Source organism: Vespula pensylvanica, chromosome 1, assembly GCF_014466175.1.
Source record: "Vespula pensylvanica isolate Volc-1 chromosome 1, ASM1446617v1, whole genome shotgun sequence".
Classification (NCBI taxonomy): Eukaryota; Metazoa; Arthropoda; class Insecta; order Hymenoptera; family Vespidae; genus Vespula; species Vespula pensylvanica.
In genome coordinates, this window is record NC_057685.1 from 4,209,692 (window position 1) to 4,237,069 (window position 27,378).

General features: G+C 32.4%; 2 protein-coding genes and 1 pseudogene across 5 annotated transcripts; 1 reads left to right on the top strand and 2 right to left on the bottom strand.

Moving 5' to 3' along the window:
* Positions 1-2,988: 2,988 nt before the first annotated feature.
* On the bottom strand, positions 2,989-11,723 carry LOC122627321 (high affinity choline transporter 1-like). Its single transcript, XM_043808399.1, has 13 exons — positions 11,459-11,723; positions 8,122-8,347; positions 6,887-6,994; positions 6,582-6,810; positions 6,228-6,456; positions 5,926-6,160; positions 5,751-5,857; positions 5,584-5,687; positions 5,385-5,515; positions 5,010-5,287; positions 4,241-4,930; positions 3,960-4,156; positions 2,989-3,689 (listed from the first exon to the last, which is right to left on the bottom strand). Exons 2-13 carry the CDS (start codon positions 8,297-8,299, stop codon positions 3,410-3,412), a joined length of 2,766 nt encoding a protein of 921 aa, XP_043664334.1. The 5' UTR covers positions 8,300-8,347; positions 11,459-11,723; the 3' UTR covers positions 2,989-3,409.
* A 2,715-nt stretch (positions 11,724-14,438) lies between these two features.
* LOC122633787 (serine/threonine-protein kinase ATR) lies at positions 14,439-26,735 on the top strand. 4 transcript variants are annotated; one of them, XR_006328192.1, is made up of 40 exons: positions 14,442-14,738; positions 14,871-15,073; positions 15,147-15,317; positions 15,393-15,550; positions 15,645-15,794; positions 15,878-16,076; positions 16,172-16,311; positions 16,433-17,004; positions 17,098-17,262; positions 17,339-17,836; positions 17,926-18,103; positions 18,175-18,420; positions 18,506-18,622; positions 18,723-18,845; positions 18,929-19,176; positions 19,261-19,479; positions 19,555-19,726; positions 19,807-20,058; positions 20,130-20,290; positions 20,357-20,517; positions 20,602-20,880; positions 20,958-21,103; positions 21,179-21,295; positions 21,370-21,509; positions 21,573-21,797; positions 21,909-22,169; positions 22,274-22,499; positions 22,601-22,785; positions 22,863-23,062; positions 23,137-23,309; positions 23,389-23,532; positions 23,651-23,808; positions 23,915-24,146; positions 24,214-24,352; positions 24,427-24,541; positions 24,644-24,797; positions 24,884-25,120; positions 25,196-25,393; positions 26,438-26,507; positions 26,600-26,735. XR_006328192.1 is itself a non-coding variant. In XM_043822140.1 (38 exons), exons 1-38 carry the CDS (start codon positions 14,695-14,697, stop codon positions 25,376-25,378), a joined length of 7,491 nt encoding a protein of 2,496 aa, XP_043678075.1. In that variant the 5' UTR covers positions 14,442-14,694; the 3' UTR covers positions 25,379-25,601. The 4 variants fall into 4 exon arrangements, 2 of the variants coding, with proteins under 2 accessions (XP_043678075.1, XP_043678087.1); XM_043822140.1 differs by lacking the exons at positions 26,438-26,507; positions 26,600-26,735 and having other exon boundaries at positions 25,196-25,601; XR_006328195.1 differs by lacking the exons at positions 24,214-24,352; positions 24,427-24,541; positions 24,644-24,797; ... (2 more) ...; positions 26,438-26,507; positions 26,600-26,735 and having other exon boundaries at positions 14,439-14,738; positions 23,715-23,808; positions 23,915-24,056.
* Positions 25,806-27,301, bottom strand: LOC122633892 (annotated as a pseudogene).
* Positions 27,302-27,378: the final 77 nt, after the last annotated feature.

The following is a 27,378-nucleotide window of genomic DNA, read 5'->3' on the forward strand; positions in this document are numbered from 1 at the left end:
TATGTATGTATGTATGTATGTATGTATGTATGTATGTATGTATGTATATAATACTTATATGTTATTAATTATAATATTTAACTACTAATTTTATTTTTTTTCCATCTCCATTAACGTGTACTTATATATCGTGTATTGTACTTTTTATATCTGTATGCGTTCTTTTATATTGCGTCATAGATAAAAGTAGAAAAATAATTGGTAATCCTAGACCAAGTAATTCATTTTAAGCTTGTATAGAAAGTTTTTCTTCTTTTTTTTTTTTTATAAAAGACGGGAATATTTCTTTTTTCATTAGAATTTGATAGTCGAGAAATAGGGGAGGACGCAGTCTCAGTCGTTATTACACGTACATATATATTTATGTACGTATGATTCTAAATATAAAAAAACATTTCTCTTTAGCTTTCTTTTTCTTTCTGCTGTTTTATATATATATATATATATATATATATATATATATATATATATATTTCGTCGTTTCGGGGAAATAGATATAGAATAAATGAATTTAGATATACTACCATATATGTATGTATATGTATATGTATATCTACGTTAGGACAATGTTAAGATTGCTTACTGTTCTCGGCCACTCCATATTCGTACATACAATATCGTACATACAAAAAGAAAAAGAAAAAATTTTCTGTTTTGAATTTTTCTTTTCTTTTCTTCTTTTTTTTTTTCCACAGAAAAGGCAGTATCGTTTCGTTATTTTGATTTAAAGCGAAAACATATTATGTATTTTTGCCAACACGATCGCCGTACTACGTGTGCTAATTGTATTATTCTAACGAATTAAGTAATTCTATGAAAGACAAGAGGTGTCTCTCACAAGGATTCAGAATTCGATTTCTAACTCACGAATCCTTCTCTACGATCGAATAATACTGATATAGGTTTCTCGACGTCCGACAGAACAAAATCAACGTAATACTATTTTATTTTTGTTTTTCTTATTATTGTTGATGTTATCTTCTTCAGGTTCTTACCCATTCCTTACATATTGGTATTATTAATTAATAATTACTACCTTAATTACGATTTTTTTTCCGCGTATTATTACTTTACTAAAAATTGTTATATATATATATATATGTACGAGAGGCGAGGATCACCCTTTTAATTCAATAAGTATGGATACGAACCTGGTTGTCTATAAAAGTACAGAAAACTCTCAGCTCCAATCACTTTTTAACGAAAAAAAGTAATGAAATGAGTTCGTTTATATCCATAAAAAAGCAACAAAAATATCATTATTGTTATATATATAAGTATTAATAAGGTTATCATAAAGATAAAAACAAGAAAATAAAAGGATCATGTGTATACGTGTATGTACTTCCCTTATTTCGAATTAAGTACGAATCATGTGGTAGAGGTAGTATAATGTGCATTCTGTAAATAATAATAACAATCGATACTATCATCGACAATTAATAGAAAAAAAATAAATATAAAAAAAGAAATCGAAGGAAATAAACAAATTAAAAGGAAATATATCTCATTTCACAAATGGATCGGAGCGTTTACTCTACGTACGTATTTCGAAATACTACATATTTAATTTTTTTTCATTTACATTCGCGACAATCGTACGATAAAAGGACGATCTAACTTCCACGCTATAATCACACCGATTTATCGTGGACATCCGCGTTCCTATCTACTTGTACAATATTAATCCTACAGACCTTACGATTTATCGGTGGAAAAATATCGTATTTTTTGTTGTCAGAGTATCATAAATTTGCACCGAATTTACTGGACGTTCTTTTACAAGCGGCGTAATCTTCACTAATGAAGATTAAAAAAAAGAAATAATCTCTTCCTCAAAAAAAGACGATAAAGTAATTAGCGATTTGATGTATATTGTTTAAAATCTCTTCCTTTTAAATGTTAACAAACGAACGAATGAACGAAAAACGTTTCGCAACGTTATGTTTTGTTTTTCCTTTTTTTTTTTCCGCAGAACAATCTACTTATCTTTTCAATATAATTACCTAGAAATGATCTTTCAAAAAACGAAGCTTACTCTACCCATCTTCATGACTATGCTTATCAACTCTTATATCTTTAATTCGAGTGAAAACTTTAAGATTGCGTAAGTACGCCATTCCTATAATATATATGTATGTAATTACTCGATAGCCTACTCTTATTGATTAATAATCTATTGCTTAAGTTATATCTAATTTCCGCAAAAACGTATGTGAAGATCGTATTATGTATATATGTGGTAGGTGTGAATTATGAAATACTAATTAAATATTATATACAGATGAGATTGGACACAAAAAAAAGAGAGAAGAAATAGTCTCTCTATTCCCTACAAATGAAGTATTTTATGTATGTATCTAAAAGGATTTTTTGCTAAAGAGAAGTTACGCCCATATTCGCTTTTCCTCCTCATTCAATTCTCTTCTTTTCCTTTTTTCTTTTTGTATAAAATTCATTTGTTTCAGTCTGAATGTCATAGGATGGATATCGAGAACTAAAGGACATCGAAACTCCAGTCCTATTAATATCTTAAAGGTAATATATGTATAAGTTAAGAGGTATATAGTGGTGATTAATGGACAGGGTCTGACTAGTTTCGATTTGAACTACTTGACTCAAGTGATACTTTAAACGTTTGAAATGTATATAAGTTATATAAGAAAGTTTTTAATCAATCTGTCACGATCATCTCTCCTTTCGCAAGCACGTGTTTTCATCTTTGAAATAACATCGCATAATTATAAATTGGACGAATATGGGCTTTAAGATCGAGCACGCGAAAGTAGACATTTTCGTGATTATTATAAATATTAAATTGTTATGTACAAATGTGTAACAATTATTGCACGCTAGCAAGTGGTACGAACACAAGCATTTCCTTGTATGAATATCTAGAATAATAAGTATCTTTCTAATTGTCAGATTGTCTTTGTCAGTTTTTATACGTCGATGATGAAACACAAGGATGATGAAACTTCTATCTATATCCTAGAACTACTCGTTATATATACGTATTTGTCAGATAGAAATGCTTATGTCACGTATTCTCTGCTGTCTGGCGCAAGCCACCCTGCCTTTGCGTGTGCGCTTGATGTCGTTTAGAAAAAAATGTTCGTCGTCAGCTTCGTCATTCATATTATAAACGCCGAGCTATCTGTTCCATCTATAACCTACGTAGACCTAATGAACAATGGAACAAACAGTGTGTGTATAGGGTGTACCTATGTATATAAAAAAAGAAGGATAGATATGACATTTTCATAGAAATTTTCTGAACAAATCAATAATGAAAAATTGGGACCGAGATATAGAGCTACGAAGGAGCTGACCTATCATCTATGAGAAGATAGCTACGATTGTCATCGATTCTTAGTCTCTTCAGTTTCCCTCTTCGACGTCCTATCTTCTAAAATCTGCTGACCGCTTCGTCGTCGGTCACAAAGTAATTGGAGTTCTTAACGGCTGAACCGTACATACTGTAACTTGGGCTGCAGATGACGACACCGGTGGTCGTACATCCACCGAGTTCCTTTTCATTCGTCACGGAGGAATGACGAGCAATCGTACCCGTTCTTTTGTCCTTCTTCACTAAAGTCATACGACAGTCCTCCGCTCGTAATGGCATCGAAGGATAAGTCGGTTGTCTGGCCAATGTTGTAAGAGCTCGGTCTCCGGTGTCGTTAAAGCTACGAAAAATGTGTTAGGGTAACATGAAAGAGAGAACCATGTGATTTAAAAGGAAAAAACAAGGAGATAAAGTGAACAAAAAATATTTCATGTCCTCTGGTATAACTTGATGATTCCAATGTTTGTAAGTTGTTGGATCAGGGAAAAACGTGCTTCAACATAATCCCAAACATAATTTATTGTAAAACATAAAATAAATCTCTTTATTGTCACGTCACAAAAAGAACAAAAAGTCAAACGGTGATCTCGATTCGAACGCTTTTAACTACCTGTGATGCCTGACGATGCCTCTTTTTATTCTGCAATGTTCGTTCCCGCTGTGTCCTTCGGGTGCAGTACCGTGAGTCTTACAAGCTTCTATGCCCATTGGAACTGGGGATAAAGACCCTGGACCATAAGATCCACTACTTTGTCGTCTATCCAGAATGTGGACTAGTTCCACGGATGGTGTTGGAGAAAATGTACCCTGTACCATTAATAATTAATTAGTTATGACGTTATTGTATAATACTAAGCGAGCAACGAGATGTAAAAACAATGGATGTCTTACTTGTAACGACGGTCTTCTCAAAGTTCCACCATCCATACCGACCAACTTAACACCCTTAACGTTTTTCTTACCACAAACATTTGTAAGCATGCTGTCCTGAGCGTTTAAATTAAATTCCACCGGATTTCTATCGATAGTTCTCTCACAGTCTCGCGATAATTTATCGTTCGTCGTTGTGTTCTCATTGCAGATTTTGTTATAAGGTGAGATAATTGACATGGATGCTGGTATTGTCGTATTCGAAGGAATCGCATTGATATTTCCAACGTCATTACCACCAGACGAAGAAATATTGTTGTCGACTGGTAAAAGCACTTGACCTAATGAATCTCGAAGATTGCGCACTCCAAGAATCTGACCTCTACAAGTTGCACTGGCCTCGTTGATCGGTATTGGGACGTATTGATTAGTTGCCGTTTGTACGTGCCTACCAGTCAATGAGATTGGTTGGGTTGAATTTCTTGGAATGCCGTGAAAACTTTGACTAGTCTGATTGGTTCTTTGTATGACAGATGCAACGGTGTTTCCCCTTATCGTTTCATTGTTTGTGAAATCACTGACAGCAATATTATTTTCGGAACAACGTTGCTCAGAACGTGGATCCTCGTTCAAACTGAGAGCTCCAGACCTGTCGGGTTCATAATTGCAACCACTGACACCATCGCATGCATCTATACCCGACAAAGATTTCTAAAAACATAAATATCATCGTTGGAATTAGACGAATGACATCTATCGTTAAGATGTTAGAAAATAATCTTGTTCGTACGTTTACTGAAGAGGAATCCATTAGAGCTGCGCCCGAGTTACTCTGTATCACCCCTGATTGGTCTTTCGTCTTTCCAGGCGAGTAAACGCTAAGGACGTCGCAACAACGAGGGAAATATCCCTTTCCAAGAAGATTTCGCGTGAAGAAGCTAGCGATGATCTGCACGAAGAGAGCCGACAACATCGCGGCTGTCCGGAAGGGAAATCTCTGGGTTCTGGTCACTTTGTCGTAAAATGGGTACTCGATCAGTGCCGGTATACCCAAACCCTCTTCTCCTCCTAAAGGATTCAAGCGCGTGTGAGATACTGGTCATTTGCACTTGCAATTAACGATGTACCTAGCGTGAGCGTACACTCGAATGACTACGATACTCACCACCGACACGTAGTACCACAGCAACAAAGTATCCCGCGAGGCATCCATAAGTATCGACCAACGAAGGCCAATAGATGATCGCCAATAACTGAGGGAAGAGTACGACGTACACAAGATCGGATGAGAGATACCTGTAAGGTTGAATATTCATAGCAAAACGTGAATACCAGAGATATTCCAACGTTCGTTTATTACTTACGAAAGATAATAAATGCTGTCCACTTTCAGGGCGAAAATAGTCGAGAGAACGGAGACCATTAACACCGAAATGCGTAATATCCAATTTAATTCTCTTTCGGATGCCTATGATGTAAGAAAAAAATAGATGAGGTCAGTGTACATTTGTTCCGATCGAAATGTGCTTACCTTTGGCCTAAGTGTGAGTCTATAAATATTCCTTGAAAACATAGTACTGCTAGCGAGTATGCTGGAGTCTGCCGAAGACATTATTGCGGCTGAGATCGCTCCAAGACCTGCCCTCAAGTTATAATCAATATCCGAGCGAGAAATATTTGTTCATTAATACGATATTGATTCTCACCTATGAAAGAAACCCATGGTGGAGTCAAGTACCTCAACACAAGAGGTAATGCAGCATTAGCATCGAAAGACAGAGTCTTGTTCGGACCCTCGATCATCGTCCAGTCCGTTGCTCGTGCCACAACACCGATCAAAGCGCAAGGTACAGCGAGCATTATACAGAAGAACATTGAGGCTACCGATAGTGTTGTTGCAACGGTCGTGCTTCGAAAGCTCAATATTCGTTGAAAGTATCCCTGAACAATGTGTATATCTGTGATCTTTTGAAACTACATAATCTGATACGTATTCACGATCGGTTACCTGCCACGGTATTCCACCGAATACGAGTAAAAGCATGCCATCGATCCACGTCGCTAGATCCTCGTTTTTAATTTCGCCGAGCCACTCCCTGGACGATAAATTCTTTTCAAACGATGTAGCTGGATGGAAGATAGAAAACGGTGCTGTGATAGCCAGTCCTAGAACTATGCAGATCAATTGAAGAGCGTCTGTACATGCTACGGAATAGAGTCCGCCGAAAACGGTGTATCTGCAAAAAAAAAATAAAATAAAATAAAAGGTGTCTTTCTAATTCGAACAGGCAGTTAAAATTTATCCATCCAAATCGTCTACATTCGACTATGCATGCCTTGCAACATACTCTTCTGTACTAACATGGCTGCTAACAATGCCGATGCACAAATGCTCAAGTGTGGATCAACGTCAGCAATGACGACCAACGAACTTCCTAAAGCCTTCAATACCGTTCCGCACCAGAACAAATCACCAAATAGTGCCGGAATGAAGAGTAGTCCACCAACTCCGGCACCATATCGTTCTTGAAAAGGATCCAACATCGTCACGTACTCGGCTTTCCTCATTGGTCTCACAAATAGTATAGCGCCTGTGAAGTTGTCACTTGAATACATGCGATCGTTATACGTCGATAAAATGTTATTCACCGATATTCGAGAACTTACCAAAGAGAAGACTCAGACTGTAACCAATCGGTGGCTGACACCAAAGTAAACCCTTCGTGTACATGACTTCAGCAGTTCCGTTCACGTATGCACCACCTACCCACGTGGCTAGATAGAAAAGAAAGATGATAATTAATTCATGAAATGATCCTGGAGTTGAAAAAGTTTTAAAACAAAATTCCCGTATAAAGATGAATTAGACGCTTGAAGAAAATATGAAATTTTTTAGAATCTTCAATTATGAAGACTAAAGGAGGAAGGGGAGGGGAGGTTAAGGAAGAGAAAAAAAACAAAGAGAAAGATGACATTTTTGTTTAATATACTGTAGGAAATTTTAAACGTGCTCCCTTTGGTTGTAACGTACCGAACTCTTCTTTCAGTGCATTGAATACTCAATGAATACGAGGCCGCGAACACCGTGCCGTGAATAAACGGTGTAACGGACACCGCAACCAAACGCGTTTCTTGGTCTACCCATCATTCAACAACGAGAGAAGCGGATAGATAAAGGGAATACGCGAGCGTAGAGCGTACTTGCTACTGCGTTTCTCTGCGTCTCCCGGGGCTGTTCATTACCGTAATGGAGGGATGGAAAAGCCGCAAAATGATTTTCATCGTGAAAGGGCAGGAGAAATAAAAGAGGAAGAGAAACTAGAAGGAAAACTATGGAGAGAGAAAGAGAAAGAGAGAGGGAGAGGAACAAGAGGATACCAGTGGAGAGAATGGAAGCTGGTAAAGTGAACTGAATAAAACCGTACGTGGTAGTTAAAGCGAATAATAACGCACGTTTTTAAGTAGGCCAACTGGGTGACAACGAATTCGCTAGAGAAAGCAAAGTTTTCCGATGACGCCCGTCAATTTCTCTTGCATTTCCGTCCCGTTTTAGAACGGAAATAAAAGAAAGAATTCACGGGTGATAAGCGAACATGTCTTCGTCAGCCGATTCCCAAGAGTCGAACGGTTGTCGTCTGGTATCGTTTTCCAATTTAGTCGAAGCTTTCCTATTCCCCAAGTATATGCATGTTTGTATATTACCTAAATCCTTTCTTATATATACACACATACCCGCGTTTATATATATGTATGTATATATATATATATATATATATATATATATATATGTACGTTCATCAGGCAGGAATATACATATGCATTAAATTCGGTTGACAATTCCGAGCTTCTATCTCAGGATCACAGTTCAAAGAGCAGGTTATCCAATCACTCGTCATACCTACCTACGAGCGTGAAGACACCAAGCAATGGTCCTAATCGACGATTCGCCAATATCATGTCGTTTTGGCCATGCTGCTGTTGACTTTTCTTTCTCTTTACAAACGCAGCCCAAATACCAACGCCGAGTACAGCCACGTAAAACACGATAACGCCGACTATCCCAATCACATAGACACCCATCCTCGTGTCCTGTTCTCTCCACACCCTCCCCCCCAACGTGACGGTAGCCTGTAATCAGAAAGAAGGAAAAGAAAAAAAAAATGATTCTCGTTGTACGTGTTCAAAAGTTTATTTTTCATGATAGAGAGAAGGAGAAAGACAGAGAGAAGGAGAGAGAGGGAAAGAGAAAAATCTGTTTGTCTTCATTAAGTGTGTACTCCATAAAAAATTCGCTCGTCATGTTTGCCATCGGTCTGGCTCGTGATATATTTACGTTCACTAGAGAATCAACTCTTAACGTATTATTTTGTTCCGCTTTGATCTACACACTTATTAATTAATTAATTAATAGTTAATTAATGTCAAGCGATGTATTCATTCGGACGAAGGTAAATATTCTTTTTCTTTTTTCTTTTCTTGTTTCGAGTGTTAAACTTTTCATTTGAATTATCAATGTCAATAATTGGTAACCGTGAAATTATTCGAAAGTAGAGGAGAAACGTGATACTATTACCAATATCGCACGAATAGGAAGACATTATATTCTAGCTTACATAGTTCGCATTGATCCTTCCTATCCGTTCATATATAATTAATCCCATCATCTCCGTTATAGCTAGTACGCATTTAAGCTTCTCGGCCGAGAGTCAGAGAGTTTCGTCGTATTATCGCATATGGGATTTGAGTAAATGAGAAGTACATACATACATGCATACATAGACATATCCGTCGTACCATCGAATTGAAAAGTGTACGAATATAATAGGTACAAACTTATATGGGATTTAAACGGGATCATCATGGCACTTCAGCTCAGTAGTATTCGCACCTATCCTAGGGATCATGTTAAATGAAAGATAAACATTCGTCTTATATCACATTCGTTGTTATGAAAATAGATTCCTTTAGGCCATGGAACAGCTCAAATATATTCGCATAAAATTCGAGACACGCATCTTTTTGTTTTCTTTTCTTTTTGTTTTCTTTTCTTTTCCTTTTTTTTCTGCGATATTTTTCCTCGATTTTAGAAGAGAACTCAATTTATTTAGGGGGAAAAAGAATGTGTGAATATTTTGATTTGATGTTGTTTGTGAATGCTTTGTTTGACTTTTTCTCGTACCAGTATCCATATCAAAGAGGAGGCCAAGTAAAATTTCAATGGGCTCTAAGCCGAAGGGTGAAAATAATATTGTCGTGTCGAAGGAGATGAGGAGAAGAGAGAGAGAGAGAGAGAGAGAGAGAAAGGGGGCGAGAAAGAGAGAGTGAGAGAGAAAGAGGTGGGCTCAAGTGGGCCGACGTGTGGATGTGGACGATGTTAAAGCTCGGTACACCTCTATCGCTTTTCTGCGATGCCGGGGCTAATCGAGCTCGGTGGCAATTGCGGCACGGATTAAAATTCAAGAATGGCCTAGATGTCGGTCCGGGATGGGTCGTCAGGTCATGACCTATGCGGTCCACGAACTCGCATAAAGTTCAGCCGGTTCGTTTCAACAGCAAGAGAGAGAGAAAGAAAGAGAGAGAGAGAGAGAGAGAGAGAGAGAGAGAGAGAGAGAGAGAAGGAACGAAAGAGCTCCTCTTCGTCCGCATTATTAATTCGTTCGAAACGGCTTTTTCAGGCACTCGAGATGCAACGCCAGTGTGATGCTGGCTTGGTGTACATGGATAGATATACGTACACACATATATGTATACGTGTACATTATGTACATTGTACATATCTCTGGATAGAGTTTGCGAGTACGATGCGAACGAGGGCAATTCGCGAGACCCTTATACGATATTTAAGCGGGAAATACGAAATGCGAGGCTGTGCAAATATTGAACTATGTACGAATCTATTTAATGTTTGTTCACTTTGTCCTTTCGATCTAAATGACGGCTCCATCTGTATCCTTCTATTTCCTTTATGTTTTATTACTCCTTGATGGGAATCCTTTTACTCGTTTCATTCGTAGACCTTTACTCTCTCCCTCTTTTTGATCCCAACCGACACCGATACTGCCTCTTTTTTTACATTCATCATTTTGCCCTTTCGTCAATCAGGCGAAGCTATTTATTTCCACTTTCCAGGCGAACGAACATCCTCAGTTATCCGTGCTCTTTGATAAATAACAGCAGCATGTTCGAACTTTGATCGAGTTGCACTGATTAGTTATCCAATACTTTGCTCGACATCCTTGGCGATAAACAATATCGAATATCTTATATTAGTTACCCGAGAATATAAATAAGGAAGTATTTCGATCTAAAAACAAAATATTATAATAAATTTGAATTTACTAATCGTTCAACTCAATTTTGAATTTTCGAATATATAATCATAATATCTTAATTAAGTTTTAAATAACTTATGTGGATGCGTATAGGTGAAAGGGTGAAACCGATATGAAAAAGGGTATAAATTATTTGACCTTTCTGATAAATACCAAAAGGACAAATTATATACTGACCGTTGCTAAACATACAACAACAAAAAATATATATATATATATCCTAACATGTTTAACATTCTCAAAGTAGAATATCCTCAATTGGCTATTTGTTTGTTCGATCGAAAAGGGTATGATAAATAAAAAGGGGATTTATAGATCTTATAGTTTTTTTTTTTTTTTTAACGAATTAACAATGCGATCGTATCTTTTAATAAAAGAAACTACTCGAGTTGTTTGAGCGTATTATTATTCCTAAGACTACGACATTAGGTGTAATGTTATCTCTTCGCGGATTAGGTCTAAGATGCAAAGTACAAAAGGAGTAAAATCAAATAGATCGTTCATTTGAATAATATCTACATTTGTGATAAGCTAAGTGCTCTTTACTAGATGATTACACTTAAGTTAAAGTGTAATGATTACATTTAAGCGGAATACGAACGAAGATACGTTTTTAATGTCACACCAAGGTCTACTTTCTTAATCTTGATAAAATTGATACTTTTTGTCATTTCATATTCTGACACAGTAATGACGTTTCAATTGAAACGAAAATACTGGTACAACGATAAAAAAAAAATTAGATCGTAGATTGAAGGACATTGGATTATCTCGAAGGAGGACCATCTTGTTGACAGTCTCGCGAACTTGGCGATCTCTTCGCGACAAGGTCCATTGGCACACCCACATTCCTTCGAGCAATTTATTTTTCGTGAAATAATTAATATCTGAAACGATAAAAACTTACCGTGGATGTTCGGTACACGCCTTTCTTTCAGAAAAAGTCCATTACTCGTTCGATCCGTCGGCGAGATGAACCCCGGAAGAGAACGCGATGCAACGAGATGAGAAAACGGGAATCGTAGCAAAAGGAAATTGGGAATGGGGGTGAGAAAAAGAGAAAGGAAAAGAAGGAAAGAAGGAAAAAAGAAAATAAAAGATGGGGAAATGAAACGATAGATGGATAGAGAGAGGGAGAGAAGGAGAGAGAGGGAGAGAGAGAGAAAGAGAGAGAGAGAGAAAGAAAGAAAAAGAGAGAGAGAGAGAGAGAAAGAGAGAGATGATAAAGAAAAGGAAAAAAAATATGTCGTCTAAGGTTTGATAGTTTTCAACTTAGAGAAAGAAGAACGGTATGAAACGCGCACAGAGTGCACAGTGGCAGAGCAGCCAGGCGTACAACTGAATCTCCTTCGGATTCAGCATCCCGCACGGCTGACGCGCTCTGCGCTCTGGACCGCCACCTCGCCAAGGGGTAGCAGAACGGAGAGATGATGGTAGAAAGGGAAGGAACGATCGGTAAAGAGAGTAAGAGAGAGAGAGACATACAGACAGAGAGAGAGAGAGAGAGAGAGAGAGAGAGAGAGAGAGAGAGAGGGCTGGAGAGAGGGAGAGTAGCGTTCATAGAGTGGGAGAGAGATGATAGGCGGAAGAGATAAGTAGAAAGAGGGAAATATAGAGAGCGAGATGATGACGATGATGATGACGATGACGATGACGATAGTTGGGTCCATTGTGAAATACGATCGAAACATGCTGAAAAAAGAAAAATAATTAAAGATGGGAAGATGCGGAACAATTCGAGATGAATGAGAAGCAAGTTGTCTGTACGGCATCACCGAAAGACAAAATAAAAGAGAAATAGAAAGAGAGAAACAGAGAAAAAGAGAAAGGGAGGGAGGGGGAGAGAGAGAAAGAGAGAGAGAGATAGAATGATTGAGAAAAGGATGAGGGTGAATTTAGGGAGAAAGAAGAGGATAAGAAGTCCGAGGGGTCGAACGAAGGATGATAGTGTACTATTCCATGTATGTATTGTATACGCTTGTGTGGAAGAGAGCGAGGGAGGGAGAGTGGCAAATCCACGTGCAGGGGGCAAGCGTATTGATCTGTTCGCGCAAACTCCTGGCTCTTAGCTTTTCTCCGCAACCGGGTCCATATCGTCGTACCCGTACCATTCCTCTTTCATCCTCCGAATACACGCGGCGAACTTAAATATACCTTGATAGTTTCGAGTATGGTCATCGTCCTCGTAAGAGAGCGAAATATATGAACGAAACTGTTTGCTACTTTCAGTATAAGACGGTATTAAAATTCAAACTTATTTTATTTTCTACAAAGGGATGTAATATAATCGAGCTTGAGAAAAACTCTTCTTTACTGCTAAGTTTCATATTGTTAGAGACTTCATCCGATAGAGAATACAAATATTTCGTTGTAGAATAAGATTCGATTATCTTTTTCCTCCAAATGGTTTTCTTCAAATCTCACGGATGCTTGTAAATACAAGCGAATTTTTTTGAAAGGGAAAAGGGAAAGAAGTCAATCTCCTTTTTAACTTCGAATAAAGAATTGTTCGGTGTTTTTTGAGCGAAATAACGATGGCTCGAAGTCGAGAGCCAATTAAATGCTTAAGGGGCATTGAAAAAAAGAAACGATTGTTCGCCGTAGAATCGATAGAAGAAAATATATCATGCGAAGGAAAATAAGAGAGGGAAAGAGAAGGAGGAGAAGGGGAGAAAAAGAGAAGGATTAAAATTGGCGAGCGCGGCGAGGTTACAGACAAGAGATACGATGATACTGGATGAAAGAATAGAAGAGAAGATATATACAAGAGACGGATGAAGATTTCAAAGAGAACGAAGTCTTCTACCGGTGTGTGTAGAGCTTGAACACGCGAAAAATAACTCTCGCCTTTTCCTTCCTTGCTTCTTTCCTTCCTTCCTTCCTTCCTTCCTTCCTTCCTTCCTTTCTTCATCTATTAGCAAGAAAGAGAATAAGTAAAACTATTCATTAAACGTTTCGTATCTATATTTTACAACGCAGTAGATAGTATTAATAATAGATAAAACGACGTTGAAATCGAAGTATAAAGTGCAATTATTTAAAAAAAACGAGTAATGATAGACTTATTTGTCGAATAGAAAAAAGACGGCTTAAGTGCAAGCGATTAAAATTCAAAGATATAGATTCAAGTATAGAATATTTATTAGAAATGTTTCTACTATATCGTGGATGATATGCCTTTGTCTCAGTTCCACGCGAAGAAAATATTTCTCTATCGACTGAACCCTCTACCGGATGTAATAAAAAAATCAGAACACGTACCACTTAGTGTTGTAATATAATAATAATTACTATCTAAAGGGGAACTTCTTCCTTCTTAATAATAATCATAATGAACAATTGGTCCGACTACACCTATGAAAAAATGGTATAATTTATTTAAAAAAAAAGTATATATATAAATACATAATAATAATGATAATAAAAAATGCTCACATCAGACTCCTGTTAAGTACTCCTGTCGACTAAAAGTAGAACGGTTTTAAGCTTCGCAACGAGTGACCTAAACTTGTCAACAGTAAAAGCTTTCTAAACGCGCTAAAGTTTATATACATGTTATATACTTCGTGTATAATACATTCTCCTTGAGAGGAAAATAGATTCGGTTACTGTCAATCTTTGATAAATACAAAATTTAAGAACTACTATTTTTTCTTTCTTTTATTTCATTTGTAATAGATATTTGATCGTAAACACACAGATTGAAATATTGAAAAAAGTATTAAAATAATGAAACATTATAAATTTATTAATATATCTGAAAATATATACCGTATATCTGTTTATTCCGTAAATAAAATATTTTTCGTATATGTGTATATATATATATATATACATACATACATACGCTTATAAGTGGATCTTGATAAATGATGTTAGAGATGTCGCTACTGTGCGATTATTTTTGAATAACCGCGAAAAACATTCCTAACGAACGAACCTGTTCAATCTTATTCATTTACGACAAAAGTATCGAATTTGCTAAAATTATAAGTCAATTTATTAATTTATAGACTATATTATAATGAAACTCTTAACACGTAATTCAATATCTTAAAATTACGTAAAATGGTTAGACGCAATTTACAAAAATTGCAACCTTATTTCTTTACTATTGTGTATAAAAATGACATATAACGTACGATGGATGAAGATGATAGTTTACCGGAATATCAGGAGAACAATAGGCAATATATTTATAATTATTTGCAATAATAATAATAATAATAATAATAATAATAATAAGTTTTTATTTTTATAACCTTTTGCAAATCATACAATCAATTTGGTCTATCGTATTTACACTGATGATTTTATAGTGTTGCAGTTGCGGAATCATTATGGAAATTTATTCATTGTCCAGTGACTACGATCTTTTCAGATTACAAAAGTGTAACAGCCGAACAAATTCTATGCTCTTTATTAGAATCAATCCTTAAAAGTTCATTGAATTTAAGGAATGTTTTAATTCCGCCTTATAATGTAATCCCATATGATGACAACTTATATGTACAGTATGAAGGTAATTGAATGTACATGTGTTATTAACTTGATATATATTAACCATGTTTTTATTATATCATTTTCTTTTCCAGCATTTACAACATGGTTTTTTGGAGCTATGTTTTATATAATAGGAAATCCATTAAGCAATGAAGTTCTTTTAAAGAGTATAGAGGTACAAGCATGTATGCTTAGAATATTATCGGCACATCATAGTATTACATTTACAAAGATAAGCATGAAATATATATCTATACTAGAAGGTATTTATTAACAATTTTTATTACATTTATATAACTATACAGTTTGTCTTTTATTTCTACTTATCTTTCATGCAGAACTAGCCAGATTTTATGAACATGCTAAAGAAAACGATGAAATAATACTGAATAATTTTATGACAATTGATAATTGTATACCAGACTTAGATCTTTCAACATACCCAGTAGCTATTAAATTTGATTTTATTACATCTGTACAGAGGTCTATATTGGAGGTACTTTAACTTACTTAATATATTGCATATAATAAATAAGTTAGTCTCTTTATTTTTATATATTTTTATGTTCATATGAATTTCTACTATATAGATTATTAATAAATCAGGAATATCTACATGGGATCAAGAAAAACTTTGGAATATTTTTATAGAAACTCTCGTAAAATCTGCTCCAGATATAAAATTAAATATCTTAGAACTTTCTACACAACTGATAGAACTTTGTGATTCGACAAGTCAAGTATGTAACTTTCATTATTTAATATTTATATAAATTCATACATGTCTTGCATCATTTTAATCTAAAAATGTATGTTTTTTAAGTATGCATCAACATTAATTATTTATACTACTGAAATTATAAGAACTATTCCAACGTGGACAAGTTTTGGACAATTGACAGTTGAAGCTCTCAATCAGTATATTAAAACATTGTTAGAACTTATTCATAAATCAGTAGCATCAACGAATCTTACTACTTTGTGCTTTGAAATAATTGATCTCTTAGAACATGAATTCATGTGTGAGTTTTCATTGACTTTAAATATATATAATTTGATATGTATTATTATTTATTACTTTACATTGTTACTTATTTATTATTATTTTTACAATCAGTGGTTGAAATAGAAGTGGAAGCACTAAAATCATTGAAAAAAGAAATTTGTCAGAAAATTAAAGAATATTTACTTTTAGAACCAAGATCATGTACTCCTGTTGAAGCTAAAAAGTTTATCAAATATTTTCATAATTGCCCGGTTAGTAAAACTATCTATAAAATACAATAGATTTTATAAATATAGTATGGATTTAACATGTATATGTATGTATATATATATATATATATATATATATATATATATATATATATATTTTTAGGAGTTTATTCCAGTTTTTATGTGTTATATTTTCTTTGAAATCAAATACAATGACTCAATAACTGATAAAGTAAATTTAGAAGAAGTCATTGAATCATGGTTTTTGCTTAAGCAAGAATTAATTGCTGCCATGCAAACCAATAGATATAGTGATATGTTACATATTTTACATGGTTCTTGCTTGTTACAAAACTGGATTACTGAACATAAAATCAATGTTATATTATATGAAGATGGTCTAAATGTTATATTAAAGAAACTAATATACGAACTTAATTTTGGTAAAAATGAAATTAAAGAAATTATTTTAAGAAGTATAATGTGTGTAATGATCCATAATGAATCTAACAAAGATTTGATTGAATTCATATTAACATTGCCGTTTATGAAGAATATTAAAGAAACAGCAGAAATAAATCAAACAGGTATAGACACTCTCAAATCTCTTAGTAATGAAATGAAAGCAAAATGTTTTATGACTATATGTGGACATGGTAAAAAAGAAAATAGATTATATCTAATACGTACATTTATCATAAACAATGAAATTCAACTGGCTATTATAGGTATAAAGTAAGTATTTTATGTGGAAATAAATTTATATATTTAAAATAGAAATACGTGATATACATTGTTCTTGTAATTATATATTTTTATAATATACAGCAGTATCACTACATTAATGAAAAATTCCAAAATAAAATTAGAAGATATATCTGAATTTATTTTAAAGCCTGCTTTATTCTCAAACAATGAATTAATTCAAGAGGCTTTAGCGATAACATTAGGCCACATTGTTTGTTTTTTATCAGGTGGCTTCAATGCAATCAGGTAATAGTATTATATAATTTTTTCTTATATTATTATAATATTATTATATATTAAAAGAAATATCTTTTTCTTCCAGAGATTTATCACAAATACTCAGTAACACTATAAAATGTAAATATTGTACTAAAATTGTAGATAATTTTGAGAAAGATGAATATTTAGAATCATGTTTTATAGAGAAACAACATGATCAACTGTTGAATCAATACCTCCAGTTATTAAAATCGACATCTCCTAAAGTGCGTTTGCGTATGTCGAAAAACTTTATACCTTTTACAAAGCATATAGAATCATTTAGCAGCAATAATATAGTACGGCTTTGGTTGCCTTATATGCAAGATGAAAATGTAGAAATAAGATCAAACTTTGCCATAATAGTGGGACAAGTATTAAATATTCGAATTAATATATTAAAGAAAACTGGAGAATGCTTATTAGATAGGGTACCAACAAATTTAGAAGAATTTGTGGATCTTATGATTAATGCCATGGTTGAAACATTAATTATTGCTCTAGATACTTCCAATTATTGTTTACATAATACATTACTCAAAACTGCAAGAAACTTTGCATGGTATAGAACTAAATATAATTTGAACCTATAAAAATCAATAAGTGTAATAGGATTTTATTATTAATAATAATTTATAACTATGATTTTAGTGTTCCATTATATATGACAGAAAGAAAAATTGTGAATTTACTTTTTGTTACTATACTTCATCCAAATTCATCACCTGCAAATGTGGCCTCTGCCGTAGTCGTTTATCAAGATATTGCTTCTTTTCTTAATATAACACCAAAGATGCTATACATTAGATATAGAAAATATTTTATCACGGTAATAACATTAAAATATAAGTTTCTATATATTTAATCTTTATTACAATATTTATATGAATATTTTTACAGTTAATAATGCAACGTGCAGTTTGTAATTATCTTGATTGTTCTTATAATATCGCAACTTCAATACATCGTGTTGCTAAGTGCATTGGGTATCATGGATCACGTGAATTACTAAGGAAAGATGGTCATTATGCAATATGTTACTTACTTTCTCTTATACTTCAAACACCAAAAGTAATTTGTCTTTTACAAGACATGGCCGAATTATTGTCTACAGACGAGAAACAAATGTTGATTGAAAATTTTCCAGTATGTAAAATATAACGTAAATATTTAAATCTTTTTAATAACTTTTCTGATAAAAAACATATGTATATTACTCTATTGTATTTAGCATATCTGCAGTCATTCATTTCTAAATCTACCATTGGGTACTGGAATAGAATGTTTAAAATATGTATCAAAATTGACTAAAATCAGCATTTCAGAATTAACAAGAGATTCTTTTGTGGTAAGAAATACTTTTGTAATATTGTTAACATTTTTCTTTCATGAATATATTTCATAAATGTGTTTTCGTGAATGAATATTTATTTTCATATTGATACTAGGGTATATTTGAAGATTTGATGTTAAAATTTCATGAGTCGCCTGAAAAAATTATTGGCTTTTTACGTATAATATCAGATTATGATGGGACTACAAGACCAGATTTTAGTACACATGAAAGAATAGTGAGTAACCATACTTTTATATTATTAAGTAAATGAATGAATATTATTTTATATAACATGTATGATTTATTATTTTCCATTAGGTCGCTTACCTAAAACTGAGACTACATGGTATATTAGTCAAATATGACGTCAATCTTGGTCCTAAGTCAGACGAATATACACAAAAATCTACATTGGCTTCATTAGCGACATTAATGCGATATATGGGTGCAGAACAGCTTGCACCACTTAGATATAAAATTTTAGCAACACTACGCGTTTCAGTAGGATTTAAAAGACCTACCTTTGGACCCATAATATGTGATGCATGGGATGCCTTTATTCACAAGTATGTTTATAATAATTCATGAAAAATTAATTAGATATAATTATTTGCAATTTAAATAATAATTTTTTAATGTTTATTATTTAGTATGCCAATGGAAGATCTTGGTCCATTATTACCAACTATATGCATTTCTATAATACCACTATTAGAAAATTATTCTAAAAACGTGAATGAAATGTTAGAATTTTTGTTTAATGAAAACAATAACATTTCAAATTATATATCAGATTTGTTTTTTATTGATGATATGAAAGTTTCAAGTCATATATCAGCTATTGTTAAGAAACATATTTCAGAAGCACAGTAAGTGATATATACTTATTTATCTACTTAGTAAAAAGCAAACAGTTTTTCTTCAAAGCCCTTTCTGAATTTTAGACCACGTGGATTTGGTAAAAATCTGAAATTATGGCTTAAACGAATTACTCACGAAACGGATGAAGTTCGTATGAGAGCATTGGTATATTTACAGAAATTTTTAGCAGAACATAGAATAGAACTTAATAAAATGATATTAAGTGATACAGACGTACATCCATTAATTGTTGAGGTATATTAATTTTTAGTTTTATAATATTATTGTATAAATAAAGAAACCAGACGGTGGCAATAAATTTTGCTCTTGCAAAGCTTTTAGATACTTTACTTATGGGATGTCAAGAAAAGGATGATAATATTCGTATCTTATATGGAGAATGCCTTGGAGAATTAGGTGCTATTGAACCAAGTCTTCTTCCTCGAAGAATTATTTCCAGGGAAGATAGTAAATTTATATTTGACATGAACGAAGAATTTGCTTGCGCGATGCTTTTCGAAAATGTTCGTGCTTTTCAAATGCAAAAAAGTACTCAGAGCATGGATTGTTTCTCACTTGCTATACAGGTATGTAAATTATTATTAAACAACGTATACTTAATAATTACTAAATCCGGAAATTTCAATTATATTTTTAGGAGATATTAAAAGCTTATGATATAAGACCAGAAGGTAAAAACAGTGAATTATGGAATAATCTGCCTTTAACAACGCAACAAATAATCATTCCATTTCTAACATCGCATTATAAAATAACAGTCGTAAACGACATTACCGAATTTCCTCATCCTGTTTATGGGTACGTCTTTATCTGTGATAAATAACTGTGTAATTATAAAATAAATAATTAAAATATTTCTTATAGTTCTGAAGCAGGATCTTCCGTGGGAAAGTGGGCATATAATTGGCTATGTAGTATGTCAAATAATTTAAACCATGAAACTTTAAATAATGTGTTGCATGCTTGTAGACCAGCATTCAAACGCGACATAAAAACAATGATATTTGCTCTACCTTATATAGTGTGTGAGTCACGTGATATCTTTATATTTGTGATTGTTTATTATACCATATATATGTATATATAATTGGATATATTTTTTCTATTAGCTTACATAGTTGCAAATGAAACAGAAGAAATACATAACAAATTGAGAGAAGAAATACAAGCTGTAATTAATGTTAGAATACAGCCTACTCTTGATCCGGAACTTGTCAACTATCGACCTCTTCGATACGACTATAGTACAAAAATAGATGATAAACGAATTTCTGATGAAGCTCGACGTACGCGTTGTTCTCAGATCGTATTTTCAATATTGGATCATCTACAACGATGGCTTAGAGAACGAAGATTACATCAAGATGAAAAATTTAAATCAGTACAAAGTAAGAATGATTTAAATAACAGCAAGTATATATTTTTACAGAATTTAAATAATATTACACTATTTGATATTTTACAGCGTTCTGTTCGAAACTGGATACATTAGTGATAGCAGAAGGCTGCTATCAATCACATGAATATCATCGTGCTTTAATGTACTTGGAACAACATATGGCTTCTAGTGGTAAAGGATTATCAGAAACAACAGAAGGAGGATTACTTGCAGTAATTAAATTATTGCATTTTTTCAAATCAAAAGAGTTACGTTACACGCAATAATTTATATATTTTTTATTATAGAAAATATATGCTCAACTTGATGAACCAGATGGAGTTTCTGGTATTTTAGCGACTCAAAATCAAACACCCACATTACAGCAATTGGTATTAGCACATGAAGTTAGTGGACAATTACAGGTATAACAAATATTTTTAATGTCCGTGAGTGCGTGCATGCGTACATATTATATGATATCCATTTTAATTTAAAGGATGCAGCTACATGCTACGAAAGACTCGCGCAAAAGGAAGTTTTTAAATCTAAATATTTACAAGGTATGGTCCATTGTTATTTGGGTCTTGATCAGCCTTTTACAGCAAAAAATATTACAGAGGGTGTATTAAGCAACAGGTAATAAAATTGTGATACATGATATAATTGCTAGATTTATTATATTTTTTCTTATTATAATAGGCCTGAACTGGAGCCATTGATGATTGATAATGAACCTTTCTGGAGACTTGCTCAATTCACTCATCTCGATAGTGCATCACAAAAAAATATAAAGGATATGTTGTTAGAAGATTTTGAGAGAGGCATTAAGCCAGATTTTTCTATTATAAAAAAGAAGTTAGTGTCTCTGTTAGAAGTTGCTTCACGTCCAGGAGGATATCAACAAACGTATTCATGTATTATGAAGTAAGTCGAATTTCTTCTCTTTCGAGAAATATGATTTTTAATAAAATCTTTTAATTTTTTCATTTTATTTTATTCTTTTCTTTTTATTATTATTTTTTTCCTTCTTTGTAGATTACATGTACTTAATGAATTCGATAAAGCAGCTTCTTTGATGATGACTGATGTAAAACAAGTTCCATTGATATTTGAAGAATGGGATAAACGTGGTCAACTTATACGAACATCACGCGGAATAGAATTTGTTCTTGGTATGCGCAGAGCCACATTAGATTTAGCTGTAAAATTACAGGCTAAAACGACTGGTACAGAAAATCTAGAACTTAAACGAGAAATTGGCAAAATTTGGTTGAAGAGTGCAAAAATTGCTAGAAAGTATATTTCATTTGATACGCGCAAATATATATATATTTTTTTTTTTTTTTTTTTGTTGAAATATTATATATTTCTTCTTTAACATCGAACATTATTTTTTTTAGGGCTGGCTTACATCAACAGGCATATATGTACATTTTGTCTGCTGGTGATTCTTGCCCACCTCAAGAACTATACATAGAGCAAGCTCAATTATATTGGCAAAAAGGATGTCAAGAAGAAGCTTTCACAACTTTAAAACGATGTTTTTCAAATTGCTTCAAACCATCTGCTTCTTATAAACAAATGCCACCAGGAGAATGTGTTGAAGAAAGAAAACAATGTGCCAAGGTTTTTACACTATAAAAAAAAAAAAATAAATAATGAATAATACACATTAAAAGAAATACTATATCTCATTCTTTCGTATAATAATGTATTATTATTTTTAGGCAAAACTTCTCTTTGCTAAATATAATGACGAAACGCTTAATGTAGATACAGATATTAGTATTTGTAATTATAAGGAAGCTATTGAAGTGTGGAGGGCATGGGAAAAAAGCTTACTTGCTTGTGCTCAATATTATGAATCTGTTGTTGACAGAATGTCTGATGAAGAAAAAGATATAAAAGGACGGTAAGATAACATAATGATCGTAATATAATATCATCTTATATAGATATATTGAAGATTATCAAATGTTATTGTTTTAGAGAATTACAAATCCATATGATGAATTATTATGGTAAATCACTTCAGTATGGTTGCAAATACATTCATCAGTCAATGCCTAAAATGTTAACTATCTGGTTAGACTTCGCTTCACGTGTAGCTACTCGTAGTAGTCATTATGGACAAACCGAGAATGATAAATTGCGTCAAGATTGTTTATTAAAGATGACTAAAATTATGGGTAATGATAATAATTGATAATAAGATAAATAATAACGCGAAGACATCGTTTATTCTTTTCTATTTATTTTGTAGATGCGTATCAAGAGAGATTACCGATATTTATGTGGCTTACAGCATTTAGTCAACTTGTTTCTAGAATTTGTCATCCATCTGTAGAAGTTCAAAAAACACTCTGTACTCTTTTGGTTAAATTACTCGTCGCGTATCCACAACATTGTTTATGGATGATGGCCTCAGTTATTAATGTAATTATATTACAAGTCACATTACTATTCAAAACAATCATTTTTACTTTTATATAAAAATTATATCATTTTTAAATAGTCTTCATATCCCACACGACAAAGGAGATGTCAAGAAATTTTAAATCATTCCCAATTGAAAACATCAGAAATGACTAAACTTATCAAGGATTTTAATAAACTTTGGGAAAAATTAATTGAACTCTCTAATAAAAGTATACCTGATGTAAGTTTCGTATATTGGAATATATATGTATATTTAATATTATGATAATTTTGAAATAATAATAATAACAACACACGCACACACACACACACATAAAATATTATTTATTGATTAACAGGGAATAATGAACACAACAGTTAGTCAATTATCACGAAATTTACCACGAATGTTTTCAAATACAGATTTTAGTCCGATTATGATCCCAGCAACGAAATTTCGCCAATTTATTCTACCTTCTAAAGATACTTCCACTGAGTTCCATCATCCATTTTCTTCGTAAGTATATATGACATAGGAAAAGAATGTACTGTTATATATTAGTAAAGATGCAAAGATTGTATGTAAACATTGATTTATACTTTTTATATTTATTCGAACATAGAGAATGTGTACAGATAGCGGGAATAGAAGAAAAGGTAGTTGTTATGCAATCTCTTCAAAGACCACGCCGTATCGAATTGAAAGGATCAGATGGTAAAAAATATCTTTTTATGTGCAAACCGAAAGATGATTTAAGAAGAGATTTCAGACTGATGGAGTTTAATGATATTGTAAATAAGTATCTTCAAAAAGATCCAGAATCACGGCAGAGAAGACTTTATATAAGAACCTATGTAAGTATAATGTATTATTTGAAAATGATGCATAATGATTATTCACAATTCTTATTATTATTAACAGAGTGTTGTACCATTAAATGAAGAGTGTGGTTTTATCGAATGGGTACCAAACTTAGTTGGTTTCCGTCCTATCCTTATAAACTTATATAGAGAAAAGGGTATAGCTCTTACAAATAGAGAATTAAAAACTTTGTTATGTTGTAAGTAATCGAAAAAAAATGCGTATGTACATTTTTATATACGTTTTAATCGAATATCTCATTTTTGGTTTTAGCTTTGAAAGATCCGTTAGAAAAGAAGAGATATATATTTCTCAACAAATTACTCCCACGTCATCCTCCAGTCCTCGGAGATTGGTTTCGTCTTACATTTCCCGATCCTTATGGATGGTAGAGTGCTATTATCTTCTTTTATATTTCGCTTCGTTTCTTTTATAACTTCGTTGTAATTTTCTTCATGTTTAGTGCTTGAAATTGCATTATTTTAAATAGGTACGAGGCTCGTACTGCATATATCAGGACCACTGCTGTAATGTCGATGGTAGGATATATACTTGGACTTGGAGATCGTCACGGAGAAAACATATTATTTGACTCCAAATGTGGTGATTGTGTTCACGTTGATTTCAGTTGTTTATTTAATCGGGTAAATAATCGTGTCGTGTATATAACATAGCATATCTTTCTATTCGATAAATTTTTCGAAGATATATTTTCAATATCTATTTTTAGGGTGAACTTTTGGATTGGCCAGAAAGAGTACCTTTTCGTTTAACACACAATATGGTTGATGCTATGGGTCCGTTAAAAGTAGAAGGTCCATTTAGACGTGCCTGCCAAATAACTATGAGAGTCTTAAGACAACAATCGAGTACGTTATTAAGTGTACTTACTCCGTTTGTATATGATCCATTAGTTAGCTGGAATAAAAATCAAGTAGGAGAAGCTGGAGAGAAAACTAATGAAAAGGTATTTGTATTTGTATTTCTTTCATAAAAATATTACTAATTATTATGAAGCGCAAATAATTAAATTGTTTTTTAGGCAGTAGAACATATAAAAAATATTGAACAACGTTTAAAAGGTTTAGTTCGTTCTCAAGGGAAAAAATTAGAAAATATTGCTTTAAATCTTAGCGTTGAAGGACAAACTAATCATCTAATTTTAGAAGCTATGAATATAGATAATCTCTGCCAAATGTATTTCGGATGGGGAGCATATATGTAATATTTAACAGTACCTGTGAGTTATTATGTACAAGGCTTTTTATACATTACTATCCTATGTGTTAAAATTCTTAAGAACCATAAAATATGAAAGAGAAGTATTCAAAATCTGTAAATTGTGCAAAAATTCATTAGATGATTAAATTTCAAAACTAAATAATGTATGTATAAAGAAATATTTTATGATCATATATAAGAATACTAAAAAGGTATTTGAACATTTATACCGCATTAAAATTTTCTAAATGCATCACATAAAATTTTCCAGCTGTTATGTAACTTGGTTTCTGACTTCGTAATATCATCATACATACTTCAGACTTTATTGGGACAGATGTCTGATACCACTCAATGGAATATACAGTTTTGCTAACCATAGAACTCTGTTATATGATATAATGATACTTGTAAAAATAATATATACTTTTTTAAGCATTTTTTATTACCTGATAGATCAGTTGATCACCAGGAAAACAAAACAATAACAATTGAGATAGTGCCATGATTAAATAGGAAAAATATTTCATTGATTTAGTACCATCTGTTAAACCACTCTACAAATGTATCATAATTGTAATATGTGTAAAAATATTAGTATATATATTTTATAAATAATATATTAATTTTTTTATACTTACAGTGCTAACTTGTATGCCTACTAGACAGATTATCAGACTACTAGACATAGTTTGCAAAAATAATATTAAACTAAAATTTTTTTCCATAATTTCGCAAAATCTATAATAATTTTTTTATCAATATTTACGTGCATGTATAAGTTTATATGAAATGTTAATTACCGAAGAATTATATGATGATATTTGATATTCCGCATTAATTGATATTTTATATTTTTTATAATTTTTTTCGAGCTTTCTTGCTGATACCGAAGTTGATACGCCTAAAATAATTATTACTTATTTAAGCTAAATTTTTATATATGTAATTTGTTTCAATATACCACATTAAAATGATATAGAATATACCAGGTTACAACTTTTATTTAAATTGTTTAGACTTTTTTGTAATGTTACAAAATGACCACATGTGTGGATTACAGCTGTAGCTATCAAAGTGTCTATTGCCAGTAAAAGAAGACCACAAATAGAAGTTGCTATTATTTGAGAGATGTAAGCAATCTGTTAATTTCATAAACATATCATTTATTAAAGTTGCCTATAACGTTTAGTATTATTATTTTGTTCAAATTTACCTCATACAGTGGGAATTTATAAAAGGAATCAGGATATAATGCCATAAAAGGAAAATGATTGGAATCATTTCCAAGCATTCCTTTATACTCCAGAATAAATATATCAATCAATGGTAATGTGAAAAATACTAGCAAAACATTAAATATTAAAAACAAATATCCTTTTGTAATATTTTTAGCTTGTCTGGAGAAGTATATAAATTTAAATTTAATTATAATTTTCACTATTCATTTATGTAATATTATTTTTGATCAATTATTTGTATCTAGTTACTTACATTGCATATTTTTCTAGGTTTCCATAAAATAAATTATTTATTGCAGATTGCCAAAAATCCGTTAATAAAAAATTAATAAGAATTTCCACATTAGAACTATTTACAGTGCATACCAGTGCTTTTGACATACCAAGTAATATCATAAATAATACTGAACTGTATAACAATGATATTAATTGATATTTTTTAAATATTTTTTTAATTTAAAAATTTAATTCTTTTAAATATATCCATTTAAATTTGCTCTTTATACAGACCTGACTTCTAGGACTATACTTAAATCGTTCCAGTCTTGATAAATTTGTATCATTTGTGGTATAATAATAGGAAACATACACGATATACAGAAAAAACTCCGCACTTTATTTGTTGGATAAAATCCAACTATTTGTAAAACTTTCTTATTTATAGATATATAATCTTCAATATCCATTGCATAAACAAATTATTAATAATATTCTATTGTTTAAATCGTTTGATAGACCACTTGATATAAAATTTTATGTTAAA

Coding starts and splice junctions, on each gene's coding strand:
- LOC122627321 (XM_043808399.1), bottom strand. CDS start 8,299: ATGGGTGTCTATGTGATTGGGATAGTCGGCGTTATCGTGTTTTACGTG. Junction 6,161..6,227: donor TCGGTGGAATACCGTGGCAG/GTAACCGATCGT, acceptor CACATTGTTCAG/GGATACTTTCAACGAATATT. Junction 5,858..5,925: donor ACCATGGGTTTCTTTCATAG/GTGAGAATCAAT, acceptor ACTTGAGGGCAG/GTCTTGGAGCGATCTCAGCC.
- LOC122633787 (XM_043822140.1), top strand. CDS start 14,695: ATGGATGAAGATGATAGTTTACCGGAATATCAGGAGAACAATAG. Junction 19,727..19,806: donor TACATCCATTAATTGTTGAG/GTATATTAATTT, acceptor GCTCTTGCAAAG/CTTTTAGATACTTTACTTAT. Junction 24,147..24,213: donor GACTTTATATAAGAACCTAT/GTAAGTATAATG, acceptor TATTATTAACAG/AGTGTTGTACCATTAAATGA.